The 25,969-nt window shown below is 58.7% G+C and overlaps 1 protein-coding gene and 1 long non-coding RNA gene across 2 annotated transcripts in view; both read right to left on the bottom strand.

The window, feature by feature from the left end:
• Positions 1-13,529, bottom strand: part of PPL (periplakin) — a 43,022-nt gene extending 29,493 nt beyond the window's left edge. Inside the window, exon 1 of the mRNA XM_070566876.1 lies at positions 13,282-13,529. Within this exon, the coding sequence (XP_070422977.1) occupies positions 13,282-13,343 (62 nt within the window). The 5' untranslated portion in view covers positions 13,344-13,529. The remainder of the gene's footprint in view (positions 1-13,281) is intronic.
• A 2,851-nt stretch (positions 13,530-16,380) lies between these two features.
• LOC139074958 (uncharacterized) lies at positions 16,381-18,305 on the bottom strand. Its single transcript, XR_011524988.1, has 2 exons — positions 17,831-18,305; positions 16,381-17,356 (listed from the first exon to the last, which is right to left on the bottom strand). It is a non-coding gene; the product is annotated as an uncharacterized lncRNA (long non-coding RNA).
• Positions 18,306-25,969: the final 7,664 nt, after the last annotated feature.

Here is a 25,969-nt window from a genome sequence, read left to right as displayed (position 1 = left end):
TATAGGAGTGGATGCTTCTGGGTATTAGGTGCCCAGGATGCCCACCTGCAGACAGGCAGGGAGGAGGTGGGGTGGCATGGCCCGAGACCCCCCCGGTAAAAGCCGATGGGGACGCAGGACTCTGCTGTCCCCAGAAAGGGCCCCATCCGCCCAGCCCAGGCTGCAGTCAGGAGCTGTTGTGCAGGTTTCACAAGCCAGGTGGGGGTCACGCCCGGCCGATCAGATTGAGGCCATTTCTCCAGAGAATCAGCCTTTGTTTTCTTCATCCACGCTGAGGAAGCGGGAGTCTGGCGCGGGGCCCGGGCCGCGCGAGTCCCATTCAGGGCCCCAGGAGCCCAGTCACCCGGCCTGGTCTGCGGATGAGACTCCCAGCCAAGAAGGGAGAAAACGGGGTGCAGGTCAGCCAGGGGTTGCCAGGAGCCACCTCAGAGCCCGGGGCGGGGTCTGAGGACACACACAGGGACGAGCCAGGGGTTTCCGGGGCTGAGCCGGCAGGCGCCAGCCTCAAACAGGCACCTCATTGTGTCCCAGACTGTGTCCTCAGAGCGCTGGAACCACGCGGAGGGCCCGGGAACCTTAAACGGCATCAGGGACCCACACTCTGTCCCTGGCAGTTAGAAACTCAATAACCACGGCCCCACTGCCTCCCAGGTGGCCGCCCCTAGCCGAGGCGGTCAGCTGCAACGTGGGGAGCTGGGACCAGAGGCCAGCGCTGTGTGACACCGGGCATGGCCCAGGACAGCCCACGGTCTGGGCAGTGGGGATGCTGACCAGAGAGGCAGGGACAGAGGTGGCACCCCGGGTCATCTGGACACCACGGATAATCCATGTGGGCCAAGAAAGAGAAAACAGGCGTCTCAGGGGACCCTGGCCCCCAACCCGGCTGGCCACCTCTTCTTGTTTTAGCTTTGTGCGGCACCCTCTGCCCTTTTCTGCAGCTCGAGGGGCAGGATTGCCTGATGGTTAAGCACCCAGACTGACGGCAGACGGCCTGGGTTCGGATCCTGGCTCAGTCCTTATTAGCCTGTAAATTACTCCGCCTCTCTGAGCCTCAGTACCCCCCATCTGTCAATGGGGGTCATCATGGGATGCCCGCCACAGGGCAGGGGCAGGGGTTACTTGAGAGAGAGGATGTAAGCGCTGCCTTGGCAGAGAGCCTGGACTCTGCTTCCACCTGGGGCCGCTGTCCAGGGATCTGGGCTCCTTCTAAGGAGCTGACACAAGCCAACCCTCAGGAGGCGGGACATGAGAACCTGTGGCACCGGGGAGCTAAAAAAAGACCCCGGGCCGCCCACGCCGTTCACTCCCATCCTCGTGCAAGCCCAGACACGGTCCGGTTCTGCCTTGCGGATGTCACCTCGCCCAGGCGTGGGGAACTCGCAAGTAAGCTCAGTATTTGGAAATGACTCCTCCAAACCCAGCAGGGAGAGGCTGGCACACGTTTACGGGTAATGAGGCTGCCAACACACACACAGACACACACACACACACACACACACACACACACACACCCAGATCCCAGATCCCAGGTCCCAGGCCCGGTCCAGCTAGACCATCTTGGGTTCGGGCTAAGAATCAGGTCAGCAGGTTCGGGGACTTGAGGGGTACAGGGCGTTTCCCGCAGCGTTTCTGCTGCTCTGAGAATTCTCCCCAGTCTGAAGGAAAGAAACCACAGAAAGGGTGGGTGGGGAGGGCCGGCCTACCCGGTTGTTCATGCAGAACCCCGAGAACCGCCCCAGATCGCGGCCTCTCCCTCCCCTGGCTCCTGGGAACACATCTCCCGTGCTTCCATCCTCCCTCCGCCCCCGTGGCCTCCACCCTGCTCAAGGTCACCACCTCTCACCCGAACCAACGCAAGAGTCACCCCAAGCCAGCTCCCTGCACCCCGACTCTCCTGCACGGTCATCAGAGACACCTCATAACGACGCAACCTGGTCTCGCCATTCTGCGGCCTCCAGCTCGCCAGTGCCCCCAGATGCCTTCACGTTCAAGGCCACTGCCATCTGACAGCAGCCGGCTGCGAGGCACGTCTACAGTTTAAATGTTCCTAGTAGCCACGTGAAAGGAGTCAAAAGAGAACACGCGAACTTAATTTTTATATGATGCTTTATCGAACCTACTGTATCTACGATATTATTTTGACAGGCACCGGACGGAACAGCACTCCTCAGGAGAGAGCTTACATCCCTTTTTTCATCCTGCAGATTTCACCGGCAGCTCATCTCTCATTTGCTCTCACACAAAAACTCTCAGATCTCACATGGGCCAGTGGTTACCAAACAGGACAGCCCAGTTCTAGGTGATGCTGTGGCCTCTGGACCACTTTGCTCTAAGCCCACAGTGGCTGCAGCCCAGCAGCTCTGCCCTAACGCAGCTGACAGATGCTCAGAGCATCTCTTTGCTCAGAGCCTGGTGCCTAGGGACACTTAATAAGTGATCATTCCCTTTGCTCCCTGCCACTCTGCCACCAGACCCACACAGGCAGGCCAGACACCTGCCCCAAGGCCAGGTCTCGTCTACGGGTCCCTGGCTGCCTGACATCAAAATAATCTAGGGCTCCCGGCTGTACCCAACCAAGCATGGTGCCTGGGCGTGGAGCACCAGGGCATGCAGACCACAGCCAGACACCCTTCCCGGACCCCCAGAACTGTAGGACCCTTGCCCACAGGCCAAAGGACAGAGCTGGCCACACTGGGCTTGTTCCCGAGCTGTCCCTCCCTTCAGGCCAGGTGAACGGCCTCTTTCCTGATCTGCCATGCAGGGGAACAGAGCTCACCCCAGAGACCACAGAGAGCCCCACCCCCACCCTAAGTCTCTGGCCCTACCGTCCCTGCCTGCCCAGAACTGATCTGTCCCCCGTCCGTCACAGCCCCACTTGCCCTCTCCTTCTGAGTAGAGATGGGAACTGGTGAGCACACGGCGTGTCTGGGGAGGACGGCCCTCCCTCCCTGGCCAGGGCGACTCGCTCTCCAGGCCTGAGTCAGTGCCCATGTTCTGGCCCTTGATAGGGACTACGGGTCCTCCCTGTGAGGGTTAATTCCGTTTCAATGGGTGCACACAGGGGGGCGGGCGGTGTCAGCCTCAGAATGTCTGGAATGCAAGGAGCGCACACCTTTCCCAAAACCAGCCTCGCCCCTCCCAGAACCCAGAGAAGGGGCCTGGCCTCCTGCTGGCCTCTGTCCTCCTCTTCTGTGTCCTGCCTGCCTCCAGGGTCTGCTCAGCTCCCTGGGGACCTCCAGGCATGGTGGAAGGCTGACCTCGGGTGCCGGGCAGCCCTGGCCTCCACCTTCTTTAACCACTGCCTGGCTGACAGGCAAAGGCTCGTCACTCTGGGACATCTGTCCCATCCCTGACACAAAGGCACCCCTAGGAGGGACTCAGGAAATGATGGGTGAATATGAACAAGTGAACCAGGGGCCTATTGCCTGCTTAGCCACTCATGCATCAGCCGTTGAAATCTCAAAGCCCTAGGAGAAAGGCACCCTTATAGTCACCAGGCACTTTTTCTTTTTCTTTTCTTTTTTTTTTTTTGAGGAAGATTAGCCCTGAGCTAACTACTGCCAATCCTCCTCTTTTTGCTGAGGAAGACTGGCCCTGAGCTAACATCCGTGCCCATCTTCCTCTACTTTATATGTGGGATGCCTACCACAGCATGGCTTGCCAAGCGGTGCCATGTCCGCACCCTGGATCCGAACTGGCGAACCCTGGGCCGCCAAAGCATAGCATGCGCACGTAACTGCTGCACCACCAGGTGTACCCCAGGGCACTTTATGCCCATTAGGCTATAAACTTTTGGACACTAAGGACTCACTCCTCTCCTGGGGGCTCTTCTGTAGCCCTTGTCTCCAGCCTCACGTAGGCTGGGGGCTCCATAAACAGGTGTTGGGTTGAGCAGATGTTTTATGGCACGTCAGCAATTCCTATCTCCCCATTTTCCAGATGAAGATAACTGAGGCTCAGAGGGGTTAAGAAACCTGGCCAAGATCACACATCTGGGAAGTGGTGGCGCTAGGATTTGAACCCAAGCTGCTAGGTGCCAGAGCCACCTATGCAGAACAAGAGGGACATTCACACCAATCCACAAAGTGACAGGGAGGCATCGGGGAGACGAGATGAAGCAGCAAGGTGCTCACCACCCATGGGAGGCACAGCAGTTTACATCTCGCTGGCATCTTCGTCGGAACAATTAATTTCAGTGGTTGGGTAAGAATCAGTGGTGGAAACTCAGGCTGAGTCATTCTCCTAAGATGCCACCACAGGGGGCTCCCAGTGTGTCCCTCTGCCAAAAAGCCTTTCATGGGGGAGGAACCAGCTGGAGGGAACCCCTCCCTGGGCCACACTGTACCCCGGTACGGGACACGTGTTCATCCTTTGATCCTCATAACGACCGGTTGAGGTCGGTGCTATTATCGCTCCCGCTGCAGATGCACAGATTGCCGCTGGGGAGGAGGGGAGACTTGCTCGGGCCACCGGGTTAGTGTCTATGCTTGTGACTGCTGCCACCCCAGCTAGTTTTCTAGATAGTCAGTACTTCTAGATAGCCAATAATTGCTGGATAAATTTCCACCCCCAGCCCCCAACTCCCTGACATCTGTCTTTCCCTCTTTCGGGCCCTGGGGACAGCCCCTCCTCCATTACCAAGCCCCCAGAGATAGGCGTTGTCGACGTGCAATAGAAAGTCTGTGCAATTCTTCAATACCTATTTATTGAGCCCTAAGCCTACGCAAGGCCTGGAATTAAGAACTACAGAAAGGCCCCCCCCCCAGAAGATAAGTCCTTATTGTGCAAAAGTTTATAGCCTAATAGGTAGGATTAGGAAAGCACCCCAATGACCATAATGACAGAGATTCAGATTGCCTGGGTCAGGGTATTTTCATCTGCTCTGTCCCATGCAGGCCTTATATCCTAATTTAATTGTGAAAATATAGCTCAGTCCAATAAAAAGCAGAAAGAGAGCAAAAAGGAAACCAAGAGAAAGCATGACAAATAGGAAATACACAATAATATGGCGGGAGTCGGTCCAAATGCAGCAGACATTATGATAAACACGAATGAGTTAAACTCGCCTGCTCAAAGAGACGGACTCCCAGATGAGAATACAAAAACAAAACAAAAGCCAGCTCTAGGCCATTTTATAAGACACACACCTGACACAAAATGATATAGGAGGGTTGAAAATAAAGGAATGGAGTGTGACATACCAGGCAGCTGCCAGGGAAGAGGGAAAGCGAGGCCAAGACGTAACTCTAGGCCAAGACGGAGCGAGGCGATCAGTGTAAATACGTGGTTTGCACCCCTGGCTGCACATTGAAAGGCTGAAGTCTGGGCCCTGCCACAGAGACTCCGACTTAATTGCCCTCGGACGGGGCGAGGGCATCCCTTTTAAAGCTCCTCAGGTGATTGTAACGTGCAGCCAGAGCTGGGAACGAGGAAATGAACCACAGCAGTGTGCCCAGGGCTAGCGGGGAGCAGACTGAGGAAGAAACCCCATATTTCTACAGGGAGGAAGTCTTGTGAGAAAGCTGTACACAGGAAGCACCCAATGAATACCGGATTGATGGGTCAATTGACTGACACTCTTTCCTTCTAGAAACTTCCATGGTCATTAGTAAATTCCTCCACACCCAGCTATTAATCGTGGGGAAGTCAACAATAAACTGAGAGGATTGCTGGTGTAGCAACAACAGCTCCATTTCGTGGCCTCATCTGTTTCCGCCCAGGGAAGGCCACCACCTCTGGGCCCATGTCAGGCATGTGCTTTTGGGCTCATTACAGACACACACAGAAGTTCAAGCTGCTTCGGTAACACCAGGGCGTGTCTTGAAGATCTGTGCAAGGTTTAAACAGGGCTCAAGTCAATCTCGGTGCCCCAGGGTGTTAGGATGTCATTCTGGGTTCAAGACCTGTTTACTAAGCACCTACTATGTGCCTGATGCTTTACACACAGTCTCCAGTCCTCTCCACATCCTGCATGCCTCTCATTTGCAGATTCAAAGCAGACCTTCCACACTGCTTACTGAGCACCTACGATGTGCTAGGCACAGGTCTGGGGGGTACGGGAGTGACCACACAGCATGCAAAGCCCCTGCCTTTATGAAGCCCAGAGAGGGGCAGGAATGTGGCTGGTGGCACAGCTGACAAGTGGTACAGCTGGGCCTGGAAGGCGGGTCTGTGGCTCCCAAACCCCCCTCCTTCTACTCTCCCCCGCCATGGCCTCCATCCCTGCCCGTGGGCCTCAGCCTCATGCCCAGGAGCATGGGGGTTTGGCTGCCCATTTTATAATCGGGAAGAGTCAAGCTCATTATCCGGAGCAGCAGGACCAGAGCCCTCTCTATTCTTAGTGGCACAAACTCAGAATCCTTCCTCAACATCCAACTGGAACCCAAAGGTCCCCACATCCAGGACGGAGAAGTGAAAACCCCAAAAGGTATGAGTTGGAGACCCGAGCGATGCAGCTGGGGCGGCAGAGAGCTCTGCACAGCGCTGTTTTCTTGCAGCCTCGCGACCACAGCTGCCAGCTCACAAGCATCCTAGGAAATGTTCACCCGACAAGACGCGACGAACCCCTCTGCCCGGGAAAGGATGGGCCAGGTGGGCAGCCAGGACACCCCGCCAGCCACTCGCCTGCTCCCAGCTCAGATGCCCGGGTTAGAGGTGCTGAGAGTCCTTGGAAAGGTGACTGACATTCTGAGCCTCACCTGGGAGAGCGAGTCGAGGGTGCCATTATCTAAGGAAGCCAATATAACAAAGCTAGGACGACCTTCAGCTAGGACAACCCAGGATGTCCACACATTTCCAGCCCGTCCCCCCGCTTCCTGAGACTTTCCATCTGACTCCCCGTCCAGAACCATCCTACCTGACCTCCATTCTTGCCCCCCAGGCCTCGGGCCCCCTCGCCTCCTGAGGCCGCCTCCTCTTCCTCCCCAGAGCCCCTTTCTCTCCCCACTGCCTGCACTCCAGGACGCAAGACTCCCGGCTCTCGCCCACGGTGTTCCCACCGCCAGCTCTCCTTGTCCATCCCAGCCCTCCCTTTAAAAAACCTGAAATTCATGACCTAGCGCAAACATGCAGAAGAGTGTGGAAAAGAATCCGACCGGAGACTCAGCTGACGTTCCCTATTTGCTTCAGACTGTTTAAAAAGAGATACAATGTTATCACTCAGCATCCCTTCAGCCCCCTCCCCTGGGGCAGCTGGAATTTTGTAGCTGCTGCTTTCTTCCCAAGCCTGTTGGATACTTTGAGCACACATCCTCATCTGCCTCCAGAAACCTTCTAGGGAACTGCTTTGTATGGCTGCTCTCCTAAATGTACACGATACTCTGTATCCTTCATCAACTGGCTGTGTTCATGCAACACAATTCAGGTTTACGCACAATTCAGGTTTATGCCTGGGGACTGCGTCTCACCCCCTCAGGCGCTCTCTCCATCCACCATCTTCTGGTGGTCTACAGGGCTGCTTAGATGCCCCCTCCTCCCAAAGCCCACCTGGCTGGATGAGGGCCCCTTTGCCTCCACTCTTGGCACCTCCCACCCTGCATTGTTGCCGCCTGTTTACTGAGCACACAGAAGGGGACTGGGTGGGGCCAGGGTCAGCGGCTCCGCTTGCTCTGCTCAGGCCCTCGCATTCCTTTCCACTAGACAGAACCGTCACCCTCCCACCCACCCCTTCTAGGTGGGGGGTGAGGGGTGTGTACGCACCAGTGTGCGCTCCCTGAGATGTTTAAGGAGGGGGAGGATCTTAGCAGTCCTCCGTGTTCCCCTCACCCATTCATTTCTTCCCTTAGCACCTGTGCTGCACAGCCCGTCTCTGAGGGAGACGGACGTTCATCCCCACCTGGCCACCTCGCAGAGTCAAATGGCCGCTGAGATAAGAGTGACAAGGGGTTGGGGGGGGCGTCCCTGAGGAACAGAGACCAACCAAGGAAGAACAGTGAGCAAAGAGGGGTGGGAAGAGCATTCCAGTGAGGGGGAACAGCGTGGGCAAAGGCCAAGAAGCTGGAGGCAGTGTGGAAAGGATGTTGGTGGCCCGGCCTGGGATGCTCACTCTGGAGGCAGGGAGAAGTGGGAGAAAGGGCCAGGCTGGGCCCTGCCAACAGCTCTGTCCCACCTGGAAGCAGGAAGGGGAACCAGGGACTGCCCTCCCCAGGCTCAGGAGGCTGTGACACAGAAGACCCACCAAAAGCGGAGAGAACAAAGACCAGAGGCCATTTCCCTCTTCCTGCTCCCAAGACAGGCCAGGGCAGGCAGGCTGGGAAGGTGGCAGGTGGTACTGGCAACGCCCCGCACAGCCCTGCGTTGGGCAGAGAGGAGCTGGGGATCCTGGGTCCTCCTCCCTTGATAAAGGAGCCTCCCCCGAGCCCCCAGGGCCCTTCTGATGCCCCTGCCCTCCTTGGGGTGTTGCCTAAATGGTATGAATCGAGCTAAACCTCTCCCCCAAAACTCCCTGTTCCCAGGTGCCCGCCCCTGCAAAGGCCCCCATCCGTGGCCATTCTTCAAGGTTCTGCTCGGTTCTTCTCTCAATCTAATTGATCAGGGCTCGCTCCCTCTGCCAGGAGAAGGACTGGGCAAGTGAGGGCCAAGCCAGAGAGAAGAGAGGTGGAGTCAGGGAATACAAAAGCCAGCGACTCCGCCATCTGGCCCACGGCAGTCCCTGGAGACAGCTGCCACCAGCCCCAGGTGTGGGAGGGGAGACCTGGTTTCCCTCCCCAGGGGGCCCTGGGCCCCCAGCAGTGGCCATGTGAGCTGGGAGCCCACGGTGAGTGCCTTGATTCTTGGCCTCAGTGTCACCCTCTGTGAAACAGGACACCACCACCAGCCTCGCGGGCACAGTGTCCAAATGAGATGCCGTAATGTCCATGGCCGTGCCGGGCACATGGCAGGTGCTTGGGAATGGCTGGGGGCATCACTCCAGTCCATGTCACCCACACAGTTGGAGGTGGGCATGGCTGACCGGACCCTCCCCCAAATCTTTCCGGCTTTCCAGCTGTCAGTGATCAACGAGTACATGGGCGTCGCCATGTGTCTGCTGGGGGCAGGGGGCCATGTGAATGTTGGGGTGAACGGAAGAGTCAATCCCCCATGGGCTACAGCCTGCACAGCTGGAGGAGGCCAGCTGCCAGGTCAGCTCTGGGCTCAGACTGTCCTGACCCTTCTTAGCAGAGTGACCACTGGCTGCTGGGATGCACTGAGCCTCAACTCAGACTGAGGCCCGGCCCCTCACGCACGTTCCCTCACTCCAGCCACCCAGCGGCCTCAGCCGGGGGCTGCTATCCCCGCTCTCATTTCACAGAGAAGGAAATCAAGACTCAGAGATGTGAAGTGAACTGCTGAAGGTCACACAGCTCAGGAGAGGCAGAGCTGGGGCTTGAACTCATACCTGGATGACATCAAACTCTGCTCTTACCCACTCAGAGGCTCGGCACCCCAGCCTCCAAAGCCTTGGGCCCTGCCTCCCATGCAGGGGCCCCCCATTAGGACCAGACCATTCTTTCGGGACCCTGCCCAGGTGAGGTCGGAAGGTGAGGCCAGGCTGCTGGGTGCTCAGGGGGACCCAAGTCCAGGTGGAGGGGCAAGAGGAGCCCCACTTCACGTCGGGGAAGGTGAGGCCCAGGGAGGCCAAATGTCTTTGCCCAAATCAAACAGAGGCAGAATTCAGCCTAACTCCAGAGCTGGATTTTAACCACTTTACTCCTCCCCATGACAGGTCAGACACCTCCCCCGGGAAGTCCTCCCTGATGTCTCCACCTTAATCCTGACAGCTCTCACTTCAGACCAGTCAGGGAGCACCGGAGCCGTCAGGCTGGAGACCTCATCTGTCCAGCTCCATGTCCCACTGCCCCCACCCCTCCCCAGACAGTCCCGTAACCATAATCGTAATGAAGCATAGCTCCCTCAAGTGCAGGGAGACTGTCAACGTCTCCTCCACTCCCACTCCTACCCCCGGGAATGGCACTCCTGGAGTTGTGCAGTGCACCGCCTGCCCATCAGCACCCAGTTCAATCCCAGGCACACAGTAGGTGCTTTATCTGCATCCATTCAATAGTTATAAACATGACGGCTGCCGTGGACTGAGGCCTCCCATAATTCTCAACCCTTTCCCTGCATTATTTCATTTAATCCTCGTGCCAGCAATATCGCCAGGCAGGTACCATGTTTATGCCCATTCTAGGCTCAGAGAGGCCAGGCAGCTCTCCCCAGGTGGCAGAGCCGGGAAGCAGCGGCTGGCAGAGCTGCACACTCAGCCCTGGAGCAGGAGGGGGAGAGCAGGTCCCCTCCCGACCCTCCTCGCTGGGCTGGGCTGGGCTGGGCACCGTCCTGGGTGACCTGTGCCATCAGGCCTGACCCTGTCATTAGCTCAGGTGTGAACGCCAGCTCCCACACCTGTCATTAGGAACGAGGGTGACAGGAGCAGCGGGGTTCACACCCTCTCCCGGCCCCCCCCTGTTTCAGCTGCTAAAAGGCTGACAAACAGGGAGGGGCTCTATGGTCACAAACTCGGCACCTGGGCAGCCCAAAGCCCACAACTGCCTGGGTGTGAAGGTCACGACTCCGGCTCCTGGGTCCCTCCAGTGGGGGCGGTGGTGCTGACCCTTTGTCTGGGCTCTTCCTACGCACTGGGGGTGTCCTCTCCATTGTCACATTTGCTCCTCCAGCAACCCCGTGCAGGAGATACTTATTCGCACCATCCCTCCTTGCAGACAAGGAAACTGAGGCTCAGAGTGGTTCCCTGACTTGCCCACGGCAGATGTGCAAGGCCAGCATCAGAAGTGAGGCATTCTGCTCCCAGGCCGGAGCTCCTGTCCACCTTGCCCTGCTGAATCTCACTGGCAACCCCACCCGCCCCCAGACAATGGAGAGACCCCAGAGAACTCAAGGGGAAAGAGTCACTTGGGGGTCAGCCAGGTGGCATAGTGGTTAAGTTCGCACGTTCTGCTTTGGTGGCCCAGGGTTTGCCGGTTCTGATCCCGGGCGTGGACCTACACACAACTTATCAAGCCATGCTGTGGTAGGCGTCCCACATATTTAAAAAAATAGAGGAAGATGGGCACAGATGTTAGCTCAGGGCCTATCTTCCTGAAAAAAAAAAAAAAGCCACTTAGCGGTCAGTGCCCCCAACCAGTGACCACATCTTAGAGCCACAAGACAGGGCTAGGCACTGGGTAACGCTCAAGAGATTCTTGTTGAGAGAATGAGACAAGAGGTCGTGCCCCACCCCACAATCCAGTCTATAACCTTGGCCCCACCAAGGGGAAAGGCACAGGGATGCACTGGGCTGGCACGACCACGCAGGGCTGTGTGTGCTCGAGGCCACGGAGGGCGGGAGGGGGCATGGGAGGGGTCTCTCACTCCATCCTGGGGAGATTCAGGAAGGCTTCCTGGAGAAGGAGCCCTCTAAGCTGAGATCTGGGATCCATGGCTTCAGGCAAAGGCATTGGGTGGCTGCCTTGGGCCAGGAGTGCAGAGACGGGCAGGACCCCACGTACCCGCCACCCCAGGCCCTGAGAGTCCCCGCAGCCGAAAAGGATGGGAACCCTTCCTTCCTACCCTCTGCGGGGAAGGCCAAGACCCTCTCAGCTTGTCTGGGTTCATTACAACCTCCTGTTAGGTCCAAGCCCTGGCCTTGGGGGACTGGATGCAGGGCGTGGCCTGGCCCATCTCCTGGTGTGTGGGCGTGTGCATGTGTGAAGGACTGGAGGGGCCCCAGTGTGGTGGGGAGAGAACAGAACAGTTCTCTATAGCTGGCACAGAGCATGCGGTTGTGCAATGCCCCAGAGAGCAGCTCCGGGACTGGACGGGACCCCAGCTGGGTTTGAGAGCCAGCTGGACCCAGGCACAGAGGAACAGCATGCAGGGCCCCACCCAATCTCTGGGGTTGTGAAACACTGCAGGAGGCTGTGCTGGGGGGAGACCCAGGAGGGGAAGAAACGCCCAAGGGAGAGACGGGGGTGGGACCACAGGGCAGCCGACTTTTGGAAAAAACTGCAAGTCACAGAAATGCAGGGCCCACACTCCCTCTGCCACCCGTCGGACAGGTCCGCCTGGGCTGGACCACAGGGGCGGGGTGGGAGCCCCAGCCAGAGTCTTCCCCTCGCCTTCCTCTGCGGCCTGGGAGGGGCCGAGGAGCCGCTCCGGGGCAGGCGGGGGCTCCCGGTGAGGGCACCTTGGGGTGGCTAGTCCCAGGCAAGTGGGCTGGGCTGTTCGCTGTTCTCCGGCCTGAATGAAGCCCTTTGTCGGGAGAGGCTTGGGCAAGTGCCCCTTGCTAGCCAGGAGCCCCCACCCCATTCTCCCTAGAGGGGGAAAGAGGCAGGGGCCCAAGTCCCCCCCCCCCCCCAAATCTCAGCATCTCCACGAGGCTCCCCTAAGCTGGTTATTAAGCGAATACATTAGATTTATCTAAACAGACGTGGGCTGCTGTCTCCACGCAAACACATCGAGACATGTCATTCCCTTCCCAGGAACCCTGGGAACCCGCGGCTCAGAGGCGCTGCCGGTTTCGGGGCCAGGGCGGGGGAACTGCGGGGGGGCGGGGGGAGCCACGCCCCTGAGAAATCGCACAGCGAGGAGGAGGACCCGACGCTGCGCGGGGTTGGGGGGAACTCGGGGTGCCTCAGCCTGTGCCCCCGACCGGATCCCGCACCCGCCGGTTGTTCTCGGCGAGGCTCTGGAGCGCAGGATGGCAGGTGCCGGCAAGCGCCGCGGCAGGTGGCGCCACCCCCACCTCTCGCCTCCCCGACGCCAGGAGCGCCGGCGCGCTCTCGGAGAAGCTCCATTTCGCTGCCCCCGGTGCGCCCCTAGACGATGCTTCCTAGGTCCCCGGCCCCCCCCACCCAGCGCTGGGTGTAGCGTCCTCGGGACACGCCACTCCCCGTCCCGGCGGTGCTTCCCGGCCCACGAGAACCCCCGGCGCAAGAGCGACCCTGGGACACGGAGGTCCCTTGTAGCTCCAGCTCAGTTCCCCGCCCTCTAGGCGCACAAGTGAGAGCTCCCTGGGCTCTAGAACTCTCGAGTACCAGATAGCGTCTTTCTCCTCGAGCGCCCCCTGCCCATCCCCACTCCGGCGGGGCTTTCCAGCTCAGGGGCGGCCCTCGGGCCCCGCGTTCCCGCGCGTGGCGCACTCCTGGCTCCGTTCTCCACCCGGGGGGCCTCCCAGGGCCGTGCTCTCCGGGCCCCCTGCAGCCCTCGAGGCCCGACCGTTCCTCCAAGCCCGAGGCGGAGCTTCCCGGCCCAGGGCGCCCCCCAGCGCGCGGGTGTCCCGGGCGCGGCGTGCGGGTGCCTCCTCACCTCCGGGTCTGCACCTTGGGGCTGTATTTGCCTTTGTTTCTCTTCCTGAAGAGCGAGTTCATGGTGGCGTTCGGGGTGCGCGGGTCGCGGCGCCGGGGGGTGGGGAGCACTGGGCGGCGGGCGGGCCCGGCGCGCACCGAAGGCAGGCGGCGGGCGCACGGGACCGGCGGCGGCGCGGGACCCCGAGTGCGGCGCGGCGGCGGCGCCCGGGCACTACTCGCGTGGGGCGGGGCGCCCGCCGGCCCCGGGCTCTCCCGGCCGCTCCCCGAGAAGGTGGTGCTTACCTTCCCGGAGGAGGGGCCACCCGCGGGCGGGGCTGCCAGGCGCGTCCTGCGCGCGCCCTTGGCTCGGCCAGAGCGAGCCGGGCGCCTGGCCTGGGCTGGGGGCGGGGACGCCGGGTCTTGTCGGGATCCCGCCCATCCCCCCCAGCCCGGGCACTCCAGCGTCTGGGCAGGCGGTGGGGACTCACAGGCCGCTTTCCTGTGCACGCTCCGCCCCACAGTCCCCCACCCCCACCCCAACCCCCGGGCCTGGCGCGCCCCCTGGCTGAGTGCCCTCAGTTGGCTCTCTGCTGCTCCGGACGCTCAGCGCTCCCCTCTCGTTGGCTGACACCCAGGTGAGCCCCAGACAGGTGTGGCAGAGACCGGAGGGGTCTCCGTGTCCTGGTGATAGCAGTGTCGAGGGCAATTGAGAAAAGGGGGCTCTGGATGCGCCTTCAAATCCTGCCGCCACGGTCAGCGGACTCCTGCTCGAGGCTTTTTACCGCTCCCAGCCTCAGTCGCTTGATTTGTCACACAGTAATAACAAACACCCCCCTCCCAAAGGGTTGTGAGGAGATTCCTGTCGATAATGTACACAAAGCACTTAGGACAGCGCTGGGCCGAATGTGCAGGAAGCTTTGCTGGCGCGATCATCATGCCGTCCAAGGCGGACCAAAAATCCTTGGAAACTTTCAGAACTCCAGGCCCTGGCATGATAGACATACTTCGTGGCTGGTCATAGAAGCTGCTCGATTCCGGTTCAGAATACCCACAGTCACGATTCTCCCAGCATGTGCCCGGGTTACTCCGACTGTCGCTGTGTGCCAGGGTTCGACCGCGGACCAGTGTGTGCCAGGTTGCACTGCGTGCCAGTGGAGGAGGCTGCAGCTGGACAGACTCTATGCCAGTCTGGCGGCCAGCCTGAGTGGGGCCGGCACAGCTGGGAGGTTTCGGCACCCGGGGGTCTGGGCCCGGCTGGGAAGGATGGGCGCAAGGTCTCCAGGGTAGATGCCAGGAGGCGGCGAGATAAGCTATGGCCACCAGGCCCTTAGGGCTCCGATGGGAGCAACGAGGACTGCAGGAACGCCGGGCTGGGCGTCCAGGCCCCAGACCAGTGCGTCCCCCACCTGCTTGTATTTATAAAATGAGGAGTTTGGCGGGGAAGTTGATTCCCAAGGGCTTCTCCTGAGAACACCCAGTCCCTTTAGGCCATCTCTTCTCCCTGCCACAAGAGGTCTGTGGTTTCAAAGGGTTACAGAGACTCCAGGAGAACCTTATTCTTAATGGGGCATCGGTGGGTGGGCTTGGGGGGGTCTGTGAATCCACCTGCGGTTGCTTTCAAAATGTGTGTGTCCGCGCATCAATTTTCTGGGGGAGAGTCTGTCTCTTTCAACGGGTACGTTCATTCATTCATTCAACAGACTCTTATTGATACTCTCCCAGCCTTGGTGCCTGGTTCTGCCTCATTGATGAGAAAAGGCCTTCCTCTTGGTGGGGGTGGGAGGGGGAGTGGGGTACATACTACTACTAATAAAAATCAATTGATGACCCTCAAATTAACTTTTCAAAAGGGTCTGGGAACCTAAAAACGATGAAGGCCCCTGAGAAGCACCACATCTCCGAAGGTGTGCATCTGGATCCCCAGGGAGCTTGTGAGAATGCAGATTCCAGGGCCCTGACCCCTCCCCCCCCCCCCCGAGCTCCGGACTGGGGAGCATGGGGAGGGGCCCAGGCATCTTTTGGCAAGCCCTCCTGGTGGTCCCGGCCTCTCTGTGAGAAGCCAGGAGCGAGGGATCCTGCCCGCAGCCCCCGGCCCAGGCACTTGGTGGGGGGCCCTGAACACATCTTCCGGCCACACCTAGCCCACTCCTTGCCCTGCGAACTTGGCTCTGCCTGGTTCCTCTCTCGGGCTCTCCTGCAGGCCAGGAGCTCCTCCGGGGCAGCTCAGGGGTGGAGAGATTGCCTCTGTCCTGAAGTGACTTCCCTCTCCAGGTCTGAGTTAGGACGGGAGCTGGAGGGCACCCAGGGACTCGCCTTCCAGCCAGCCGACATTGGGAGCAGGTGTCAGGGAGGAGGCAAGGTCTCAGCACACAGGTGGGGGGGCACCTGGACCTGCAGAAGCCTGGACTCAGCACAGGGCTGAGGACCCCTTCCCAGAGCCCCAAGTGGGCCATGGACCGGGGGCTCGGGAGGGACCTTGCTGGTGCCCACCCCGCAGCTCTGCCTGGAAACCCTTCCTTCCTCTCCCAGTACCGTTCCCTGCAGGGGACTCCCACCTGGGGGCTGAGCCTGTTTGAGGGGGTGTTCCCAGGCAGGTGTGTTGGTGCCGGGGAGGAAGGCTTCTGATGGCCAGCGGGAGCGGGTGGCTAAATAACCCAGGGCCAGCAGCGGTTAAGTCTGCATGCTCTGCTTTGGCGCACGGAGTTCGGTTCAGATCCCAGGTGTGGACATGGCACCGCTTGGCAAGCCATGCTGTGGTAGGCGTCCCACATATAAAGTAGAGGAAGATGGGCACAGATGTTAGCTCAGGGCCAGTCTTCCTCAGCAAAAAGAGGAGGATTAGCAGCAGATGTTAGTTCAGAGCTAATCTTCCTCAAAAAAAATATATGACCCAGGGCAGTCCACGCCGGGGAGATGGTGCAGATGGAAAAGAAGGAGAGGCGGATGGGGAATACCCCTGAGACACGCGTGGAGTCAGGCGCCAGCAGCAAAGTTCGAGGGCGAAAGGAAGAATAAATGCGTGTATAGACACAGAAAACTTCTGGAAGGATCCACAAGCAACTGTTAGCTGTGACTCCTCTCAGGAGGGACAAGAGAGAAATCTGAATTTCCATTGTACACCCTTTTATAATGTTTGGATTTTATTTTTATTTTTTAAAAATTTCTTTTGGGGGCTGGCCTGGTGGCATAGTGGTTGAATTTGCGTGTTCTACTTCGGCAGCCCAGGGTTCACAGGCTCAGATCCTGGGCACAGACCTAGCACTCCTTGTCAAGCCAGGCTGTGGCAGCGTCCTGCATAAATTGGAGGAAGATTGGCAACAGATGTTAGCTCAGTGACAATCTTCCTCACAAAAAAAAAAAACGGCAAAAAAATATTCTTTTGGATTTTATTTTATATGAGCTTGAATTGCCCGTTCAATGGCTTTGCTCAATTTAAAAACCCGTTTACGAGTCTGATGTGCCCTCTTGCCAGTCTTCCTCCTGCCCTTCCTCCGCGCCGCCCCGACTTCATGCCCCTCCGTCAGCATCCCCCACTGTGTGCGAATATCGGCCTTCCTCGTCAGACTTTCTTACTGGACTGGGAGGTACTGGTGGATAAAGATTATGTAAGATATGAAATTTGGGCAAAATAGAACCCATGCCGCTCTGCCCTCAAGTTGCTGGGAGTCTAAGAGTAAAGACGCAACTACAGAGGCAACCTGGACAAGTCCGGCAAGAAGGGCGTTGTCAGGGCTCCAACGACAGGGAGGAGGGGGTGCAGCCTGGAGCGACGCGGGCTGGCATCCTCACTCAGTCCCTTCCGGCTGTGTGAACATGGGCAAGTCATTTTGCCTCTCTGAGCCTCGTTTTTCCTCATCTGTGAAATGGGCACAACCGTAGCATCCCCCTCGTGGGGTGAGATCCGGTGTGTCAAGCACTTACCATGCCGCCTGGCAGTCAGTGGGGGCTCGACAGATGTGGGGGTCGGGCGGTTACATCCGTAACCGGAGGCTCGATGCCTGTGGGGCTGCGGGGTGCAAACAATCACAGGAACTCCACACTGCGTTACAACTCTGGACTTCTCCCAACTTCCAAATTTCCTTTTGCCGCACCTCCTGGGAAGGCAAAGGTCAGCTCTGGGGTGGGGAACGGGACTAGAGATGTCCAAGTGAGGCTTGCAGCCCAGCCGCTGAGTAACAGCCGTGACATTGGTCATATTAATGCCATTGCTCATTTACTGATGTCTGACTCTGTGCCAGGCAATGTGGCAGGTGCCCAACTCCCCTCAGCCAATTCATTCTCCTTGGGACCCTCACTGGGTGCAGCTGGCTGGCGCTCCACTCATGGAAGACACTGCTTTCTGGTCTCATTTTCCAGGGAAGGGCCCTGAGGCCCTGAGAGGCCCGTGCCCGGCTGGGCTGTTTCCCGGGTTAGCCTGCTCCAGCGCCCGAGCTCTGGGACCCCCCACCCGCCTCCACCCTCCCAGGCTCAGGGCAGCTGGGCCAGGTTCCCGCTGACTCAGCTGGGCCCAGCCCAGGAGCTTTGGGGAGAATTAGCAGGTTTAGGGAGGAATTTGAGCTGTGCCTCACCATCTCTCCTCCTTCCACTCTCTAAAAGCTGGGCTCCCGGCTGGCGTGGCTGTGTGTGTGCGTGCACGTGTGGACACACGTGTGCACGACACTCGTCTGCGGGCAGGCCGGATGGGGTGGGAGCCGTGTCCCGGCCCCACGCATCCTCCTCTGGGCAGATGGGGTTTGTTTGGTTCCAAGCAGCCCTCTTTGCCGAGTGACTCATCCACTCCACCGACGTGGGGTGTGGGCGGCGGGGGGTGCTGTCCTGGTTGCTTGACGGTTAACCCCACGGAGACAGCACCTGCAGGGCCAGCCACTTCCCTGGCAACCAGGCCACCCTGGGCCCCTGAACCCTGTCCCCTCTCTGCTGTTGGGCCAGTCTGCAGCTCCCAGGAGGCCACAACGTTCCAAGTGTGGCCCACACCCTGCTTGTTTGCTGTCATTGTTCCCCAGGAGCTGGAAGGGCACTGGCAGGCGAGTGCCCGCTGGGGTGTTTCTGTGAACCAGTTTGAAACAAGAAGGGCAGCATTCCCCCAGCCCGGGAGAGGGGTGTGCAGGACCGGAGGCCTGTTCCTTCCCGCAGAGGCTTCTCCTTCCGGCGGGGGGGCCCAGCCTGTCCTCCTGCGGACAGCCATTCTCCCATCTCCAACCGTATGGCTCACCCCCACCTGGGAAGCATTTAAAGAGGGAGATTCCACGGCACCCCCTCTGAGATTATGGTTGGCCCAGGAATCTGATTGTTAACATATACCTGCCCCCTGGGATGCTGAAGCAGGTGGTTCCCAGGCCACCGTGAGAGACACAGCTGTCAACAGAAAGAGATGTAGCACCCACTTGGGCCCTGGTCTACACCCGCCTGGGAAGAGCCCACAGGCTGTAGCTTGGAGCCAACCTGGGTCTGAATGCTGGCTTTACCATGCATCCAGCTGTGTGACCTTGGGCAGGTGGCTTAACCTCTCTGAACCTTAGTTTCATTCTCTGTAAAATGGAGAAGAGCCAGTGTGCTGTGATGTGTGTGGGGCGCCTGGCGTGGACGCTCTCCTCCTCCCTGCCCTCCAAGGGGATGGGAGGGGGCTGACCCAGCTTCACCCCGTGTTTTGTAACATGTATTTACTTTTCTTGCAGAACAATGCAAGGGATGGAAAATCATGCTAGCCCTCCAGCCCAGATGGGCTGACTCACACGCAGTCCTGGGCTGGGGGCCTGGTGAGCTCCCCACAGCTCCCCCGGGGCCAGAGGGGAGGCAGGGCCATGGCGGCAGGAACAGAGGGGGTCTGGGGTGAGTCATGCACGATGCCTGCCTTGAGTCATCCCCCAAGAATGTGCCTGGGCCCCACCCACCCAGGTCCCCTGCCAGGTTGCCCCATCCTGGCCACTTCCCCACCGCCTGCCAGGAGCCGCTGCCCGGATGCCCTCCTACAGCCCTCTTGGGATGCAGGTTGTACCTGTACAGCTGTGTCTGTTGTCAAGATATCGGAGCAGCTCCCAACCTGCTCTGAGCTCTCGGTGCCCCCGGCCACTCTGGCCCTTCTCCCAGGACCCAGCCACTAAGTGGTTAACCCTCAGCTCGGAAGGGGCCCCTTGGACCCTGTGTCCCCCACAGGCTGGCGTCCACTCTGACCCAGCCATCCTGCGCCATCAGCCCCTCTGGCAGATCCCGGCCTCATCCTGAACCCTGGATTGCTTTCCAGCACAATGTGCTCCGGGCACCTCGTTTCCAGTCCGTCCCTGGGCCTCTCAGACCAGGCTGTGAGGGCCGCGCACCTGGAGAGGAGGTCACTCTGTCAGCGCAGAGAGTGAGCGGGGTGGGGCCTGACAGGTTCCTCCGGGCCTGGATCCCTGCAGGACAGGCTGCCCAGCCCAACCCCAAAACCCCTCTCCTGCCCACAGCGCCCCAGCCTGCTTCCTCCTGGCCCGGGCCTCCTCTCATGGCCCTGCCAGAGCTCACGCTGCCCAGACCGGCTGGGCTGCATTTCTGGGGCCCATGTCCGGGGTGTGACAGCCCCCGGGGATGGCCCAGGTCAGGAGGTCAGGACTCCATTTCCTCTTGAGCTTGGAGGCCTGAGTGATGGACAGGTCAGGCCGCAAGGGGCAAAACACAAAATCAAATCAGGTTTTAGCTTGAAGCCAACCTGGGTTTGAATCCTGGCTCTGCCATGAACCCAGCTGTGTGACCTTAGGCAAGTGGCTTCACCTCTCTGAAACTTAGTTGCTCTATCTGTAAAACAGAGAAGAGCCAGTGAGCTAAGACGTCAAATCCAAGCTCCTCCATTTCCTAGCTGTGTGACCCTGGGGAAATGTCTTCACTTCTCTGAACCTCAGTTTCTCTGCCTGCAAAATAAGGATACTCTGGCAGCTGCTCCATAGTGTCTTGAAAGGATTCAGTGAAGTAAGACACAGAATAATGATGAAAAATGGCTTTTGTTGAGCATTTACTGTGGGCCAGGCCCTGTGCTAAGTGCTTGGCTTGGTGCTGGGCACCGTGTTTTCCAGCCGTGCTGAGGACACACGATAAAGTGCACGTACGTAAAGGGGACCAGCTGGTGGGTTGGACACAAACAGCCCAGGGTGAAACCATCGCCACAACGAAGATGGCGCCCTGGCCCCCTCTGCTCCCCTTCTTTCAGAGTGGAGACTGATGCTCCAGGCCGTTACGTGCCAGCTCAGGGCCACCAGGAGGAGCCTCAGGCTTGAAACCCTGCGTTCCGAGCCCTCGTCCTGGTCCCCACCTCTGCCACCCTTCAGCAGGGGGCCTGGCACAGATGATGTCATGGTTGAGTGAATGAGTGAACGAATGGGAGGTGATCGCAGGGACGTTCCCCAGAGGAGGACCCACCTCGGGCTGGGAGGTCCTGAGTCGGAACCACAATGGGAGAGAAGGGCCTCATTCATTCAGCTACTCATTCATTCACCTAACATGCCCTGAGCTCCCCATCTGTGACAAGCCCTGCTCTGGGCACTCAGGACACGAGATCGGGTACAACAGACGGAGGTTCCCGCCCTCAAGGAGCCCGCGGCAGAGGACGGGGTGGGGGTGGGGGGGACGACAGGAGTTTGAGGTCACCTGCGGGTGGATGATGGCACCTGTCCCGTGTCCCCAGTGACGGAGCACCCCAGGCAGACAAAGTCACAGAGTGGGGGCCTGGGGACGCTGTGAGGAAAGTGGCCAGACCCCTGGCCGAGGGTGGTGGGAGGCCTGGCGAGGAAGGGGAGGAAGACCCTTGCTCACAGCGACCCCCGGTTCCCTCACCATCGGCCCTCCTGCACCTCACTGACACTGCCGTGGGAATCAGCTGCTCCCTGGCCATGGGGTCGGGGGGATCTTGACCTCTTGCCCCCACAGTGCCTTCCACACATTTGCTCATCCATTTATGAAGCACCTACTGTATGCCCAGACCTGGGGAGAGAGCGGCTAACGCAACAGCCTGCGTGTTCCCAGTCTGTGGAGGGAAAGGGCTAGAAAACCGAGCGGACAACCACATTTGTAAGGAATGAACTAACCTACGTGCCCATCCGTGGGGGAGTGGCTGTTGGACGATGAAACCACCACAGTCTTCGAGGGTGGAGAGGGGTCAGCGTGGGGGGTCTGCAGGCCTCAAGAGGGCGTGGAGGGTGACAAAAAGAAGTGGCCCACCCCTCGGTGTCGTATTCTTGCCATTTGCGATGTAGAATAGAGCTGCCCCAGAAGTACGTGGGCTTGTCCTCCCTCACGCACGCCGGCTCCGTCTGGCCCTGCCCAGGCCCTTTGTGCGCTCTCTCTGCTGAGGTCAAGCATTCCTGCCCGAGACCTGGTGCCCACCCCCCACGGGTCGCCCTCCCAGGCCATTCTCTGGTCACCGGCTCAGGCTTAATCCCTTGGCCGGGCCCGGGCCTCCGGGACTGATGAGTCAACACCAGTCAGCTACAGACCGACACCGTCCTCCCAGCCCTGAGGTCCCCGCCCTGCCCAGTCCATCCTGGCCCCCAGTGGGCCCAGCCTCTGCAGGTCCAGACCGACTCCAGAGCCACCCTGTCAGCCGGAACTTCCGTGACGGAAGTTCTGTATATATGGGAAGCAAGAGCCGCATACAGCTACGGGGTGCTTGAAATGTAGCTAGTGCAACTGAATTTTTAATTTTGGTGTTTATATTCTATTTATTATTATTTATATAAATATGTGATCGTTCACATCCATTTCATTAATTTAAATTTACATAGCTGCCTGTGGCTGGTGGCTGTCACGCTGGGTGGCTGCAGAGAGTCAGCCCGGGCCCAGGCATGGAGGACAAGTGGACGGGGAGACCCTGGCCTCTCCCCCAGGCAGGGGCAGCTCGGGGGCGGTGGTTGGGCAGCTGGGGCCTCAGGGACTGAGCTGGGGGATCCCTGGGGGTCTGCTCTGTTGACGGGGCCGAGCTTGGCTCTTGGTGCCCGTGGCCACCCCCTACCTGCCCGGCTCCGGGTCTGACCCCAGCTTGGTGGGCAGGATCATCACCCGAGCTGAGCTCTTAGTGTTGGCGCGCCGCAGTCCAGCCTGCTGCATCTCTCCCGGATCTCTGACCGGCTCCCTCTGCCTGTCCCCGCTCCCCCTGCGCTGTTCCCGACTCTGGGGGGTGGGGGGGTCGACGTCACATCTGATCTGCTTGAGAGTCAATGGGGATGTGTCCTCCTTCCAACCAGGAGGAGTGAGAGGCTGCAGCTATCCTGGCCTGGGCCCCCCGCGGCCAGAGCTGGGGTGCAGGGACATTGCTTTTGGAAGTGACCTCAGGGCCCAGGAGTGGGGCTGCGGAGGGAGCACCAGGGGAGACAGACCAACCCAGGGTGCGGTTGCAAGCTGGGCCCTGCAGTGAGCTGATGGCGGACCCCCAAAAAAGACAGGTCCAGATCCTCATCCCCTGCAGCCTGGGAATGAGGTCTTATTTGGAAAAAAGGTCTTTACAGACGTAATTAAGGATCTCGATATGAGATCATCCTGGATTTAGGGTGGGCCCTGCACCCAATGACAGGCGTCCTTATCAGGGAAGGGCAGAGGGAGATTTGAGACAGAGACACGCGGAGAAGGCCTGCGATGACCTTCGGAGGCAGAGATGGCAGTGACGGGATTTGAGGACTAGGAGGGGCCACAAGCCAAGGAATGCAGGTGGGCTCCAGAACTGGACAAGGCCGGGACCCGGGTCCTCCCTTCAGAGGTTCCAGGAGGAGCTGTACCTGACACGCTGACTTTAGCCTGGAGAGACTGATTTCGGATTTCCAGCCTCCAGAATGGTAAGAGAATAAATTTGTTTTTTAAGCCATTAGGTGGGTGGTAATTTGTTGCAACAGTCGTAGGAAATGAGCATATGGGGGTTCCTTCTTCCCTGCCCCACAGGGGGACTTTGGGCTGCCATCAAGGTGACTTGGGCCCTGAGGAAGGTCATGGGTGAAGATGGGACAGTGTCTCCTTCCACCCTCTGCCCCCTTCCTCTCCCGGTCCCCCGGGAGTCCACCCAGGCGAGTCCACCCCTGATACCCCCACCACTGCAGTTACCCAAAAGGTGGGGCGGCACGCTGTGGTCCCCCTGAGGCCAGTGGGTTGATGCTGCCCCAGGTGCAGATCTGGGCTCAGACTCTGTGACTCTGTCCTCGTGGGGTCTTCACTGACGCCAGGTCGTTAGTGTCAGAATCGAGGTGAATTGTCAGACGCCCCGTCGGGCTCCGGAGAGTTGGAGAATTGGTTGTTGGTGTGGGAAAAAAGCCTACACATTTGGTGTCAGAAGCGTTGTGAGTAAAAACAGTTCAGCTGTAAAAAGGAAGGGAGCTCTGACACCTGCTACAACATGAATGAACCTCGGAGGCATGATGCTCAGTGAAGGAAGCCAGTCACAAAGGCCACACAAAAGCGCATGATATGAAATGTCCAGAATGAGTGAATCTGTCGGAGACAGAAAGCCGGGCGCAGGGGGAAAGTGGGGAGTGACTGCCAATGGCTGCGGAGTTTCCTTTTGGGGCGATGAAAATGTGCTGAAGTTGGTGATGGCCAGGGTTGTGCCTCTCTGCGAATATATGAAAAATCACTGACTCGTACACTGTCAATGGGTGTATTGTATGGTGTGCGAATTGTCTCAACAGAGCAGAGTTATCACTCTCCCGATCTGCACCATCTCAGATGCCACCTCCCCCCCCCCCGCCGCTAAGTCCCATGGAAGTCGGTCCCTCCCTCCAAGCTAGTGCTAGCTTTTCCCCTATTTTAAATTTTTTTTTGGGGGGGTAAGATTAGCCCTGAGCTAACTGCTGCCAATCCTCCTCTTTTTGCTGAGGAAGACTGGCCCTGAGCTAACATCCGTGCCCATCTTCCTCTACTTTATATGTGGGACGCCCACCACAGCATGGCGTTTGCCAAGCGGTGCCATGTCTGCACTGGGATCCGAACCAGCGAACCCCAGGCCGCGGAAGAATTGCACATTTAACGGCTATGCCACCACGCCGGCCCCTATTTTAACTTTTTTTGGACTCTTCAGTGTGATTTTTTGTATTATTGTGGTAAGATATACATAACATAAAACTCACCAGTTTAACCATTTCCAAGTGCACAGCTCCGTGGCGTTAATAACCTTCACGCTGTTGTGCACCGGCCCCACCATCCTTCTCCACTTTCTCTTCTTGCAAAACTGCAGCTCCACGTCCGTTAAACATTAACCCCCTGTCCTCCCACCCGCCCGCCTGCCCTGGGCACCCAGCCTTCTTCTTTCTGTCTCTGTGAATCTGCCGACTCGAAGGGCCTCTTGCAAGTGGAATCGTACGGTATTTGTCCCTTTGTGACTGGTTCCGTCGCTCAGCGTCATGTCTTCCAGCTTCATCCATGTGGTAGCGGGTGTCAGAATGTCCTTCCTTTTTAAGGCTGAATAATCTCCATATTTCCCCCCTTTGAAAGGTGGGGCCACTGTGACCACATACACTGGAAGGTGGCAGGGCCAGAACTCACACCAGGCTGTCCTGACTCCACACCCTCCACTCACCACTCTGCTACCCAGCCCCCTCCCAAGCCCCATGCTGACTCCCCCCAGCCCCACCGCACCCCTACCCTTGCTCTTGCCCCCTTTCCTCCTCACTGAGGGCTCCTAGGGCTCAGATAGCCTTTTACTCACCTTTCACCTTTGGACGCTGACCCCACATACAGTGCCTGGTGGAGTCCCAAAGCCCAAAGCATGTATGGAATTGACTGGACTTAGAGGGCCTGGCTGGGGGTCAAAGTGGGCAGAGCCTGGCTGTGCAGCCCTCTGGGTCAGGCTCCCCCAGAATCAGCCTCTGCTAAATCAAAGCCACCCAATGACCAGGAGCCCTGCAAAGAGCTGTGCAGTCTACAACCTGCACAACTGTACATGGCCATGCTGCCCATGGCCCTGATGGCTCTGGAGGTTCCCAAATCCAGGGGGCCTCTGAGCTGTGCTCTGAGAAGGGGAAGAAGGAACACGACTTAGAGGAGCCCCAGGCAAATGAGATGTGGTCCAGAGAGCAGACTGAGGGTTGCCAGGGGCTGGGGGAAGGGAGAAGGGAGGAGTGACTGCCTGACGAGTACAGGTTTCCTTCTGGGGTGATGGGAGTGTCCTGGAACCAGACAGTGGTGACAGGGGCACAACCTTGTGAAAGTACTAAAAGCCACTCAATCGCGCACTTAAAAAATGGTTGAAATGGTAGCTTTTATGTTATGTGTATTTTACCACAATGATAAAAAAAAATGCCTCGCCCCCACCCCCAGCTTCAGCACCATCTCAGGGCCCTTCTGTATTGTGGGGCCCAGGTGGAGGGCCACTCATGTCCCACAAGGGTCTGGATCCCGGACCCTCTCACTCCTATACCCCCCTCACCCCCCTGTTGTCGGTGTCACACTGAGCTGTCTAGCTGAGGACCTTTCTCCGCAGGATGCCTTCCGGGGGCTTCTTCATTTGGGCCCAGGGTTTTACTCAAACAAATGCTTTTCTAATGGTTGAATTTCCTGAGGCAGTAGCCCATCTTTGGGGAGATAATAAGAGATGTGGGGTGGTTTCTGGAGGCTTCGAAACCCACCTCATCAAAAGGCAGCTCTGGCTTCATCATTCCCACAGGGTGCAGGATGCAGCAGGTCGAGGCTGAAGGTCCCGCCCTGGGACTGACTTCATGCCCCCAGTGTTCCCATCGAATCAGCCCACCCTTCTGGTACCTTCT

Source organism: Equus przewalskii, chromosome 12 (assembly GCF_037783145.1).
Source record: "Equus przewalskii isolate Varuska chromosome 12, EquPr2, whole genome shotgun sequence".
Taxonomy (NCBI): Eukaryota; Metazoa; Chordata; class Mammalia; order Perissodactyla; family Equidae; genus Equus; species Equus przewalskii.
This window is presented reverse-complemented; position numbering and strand designations above follow the sequence as displayed.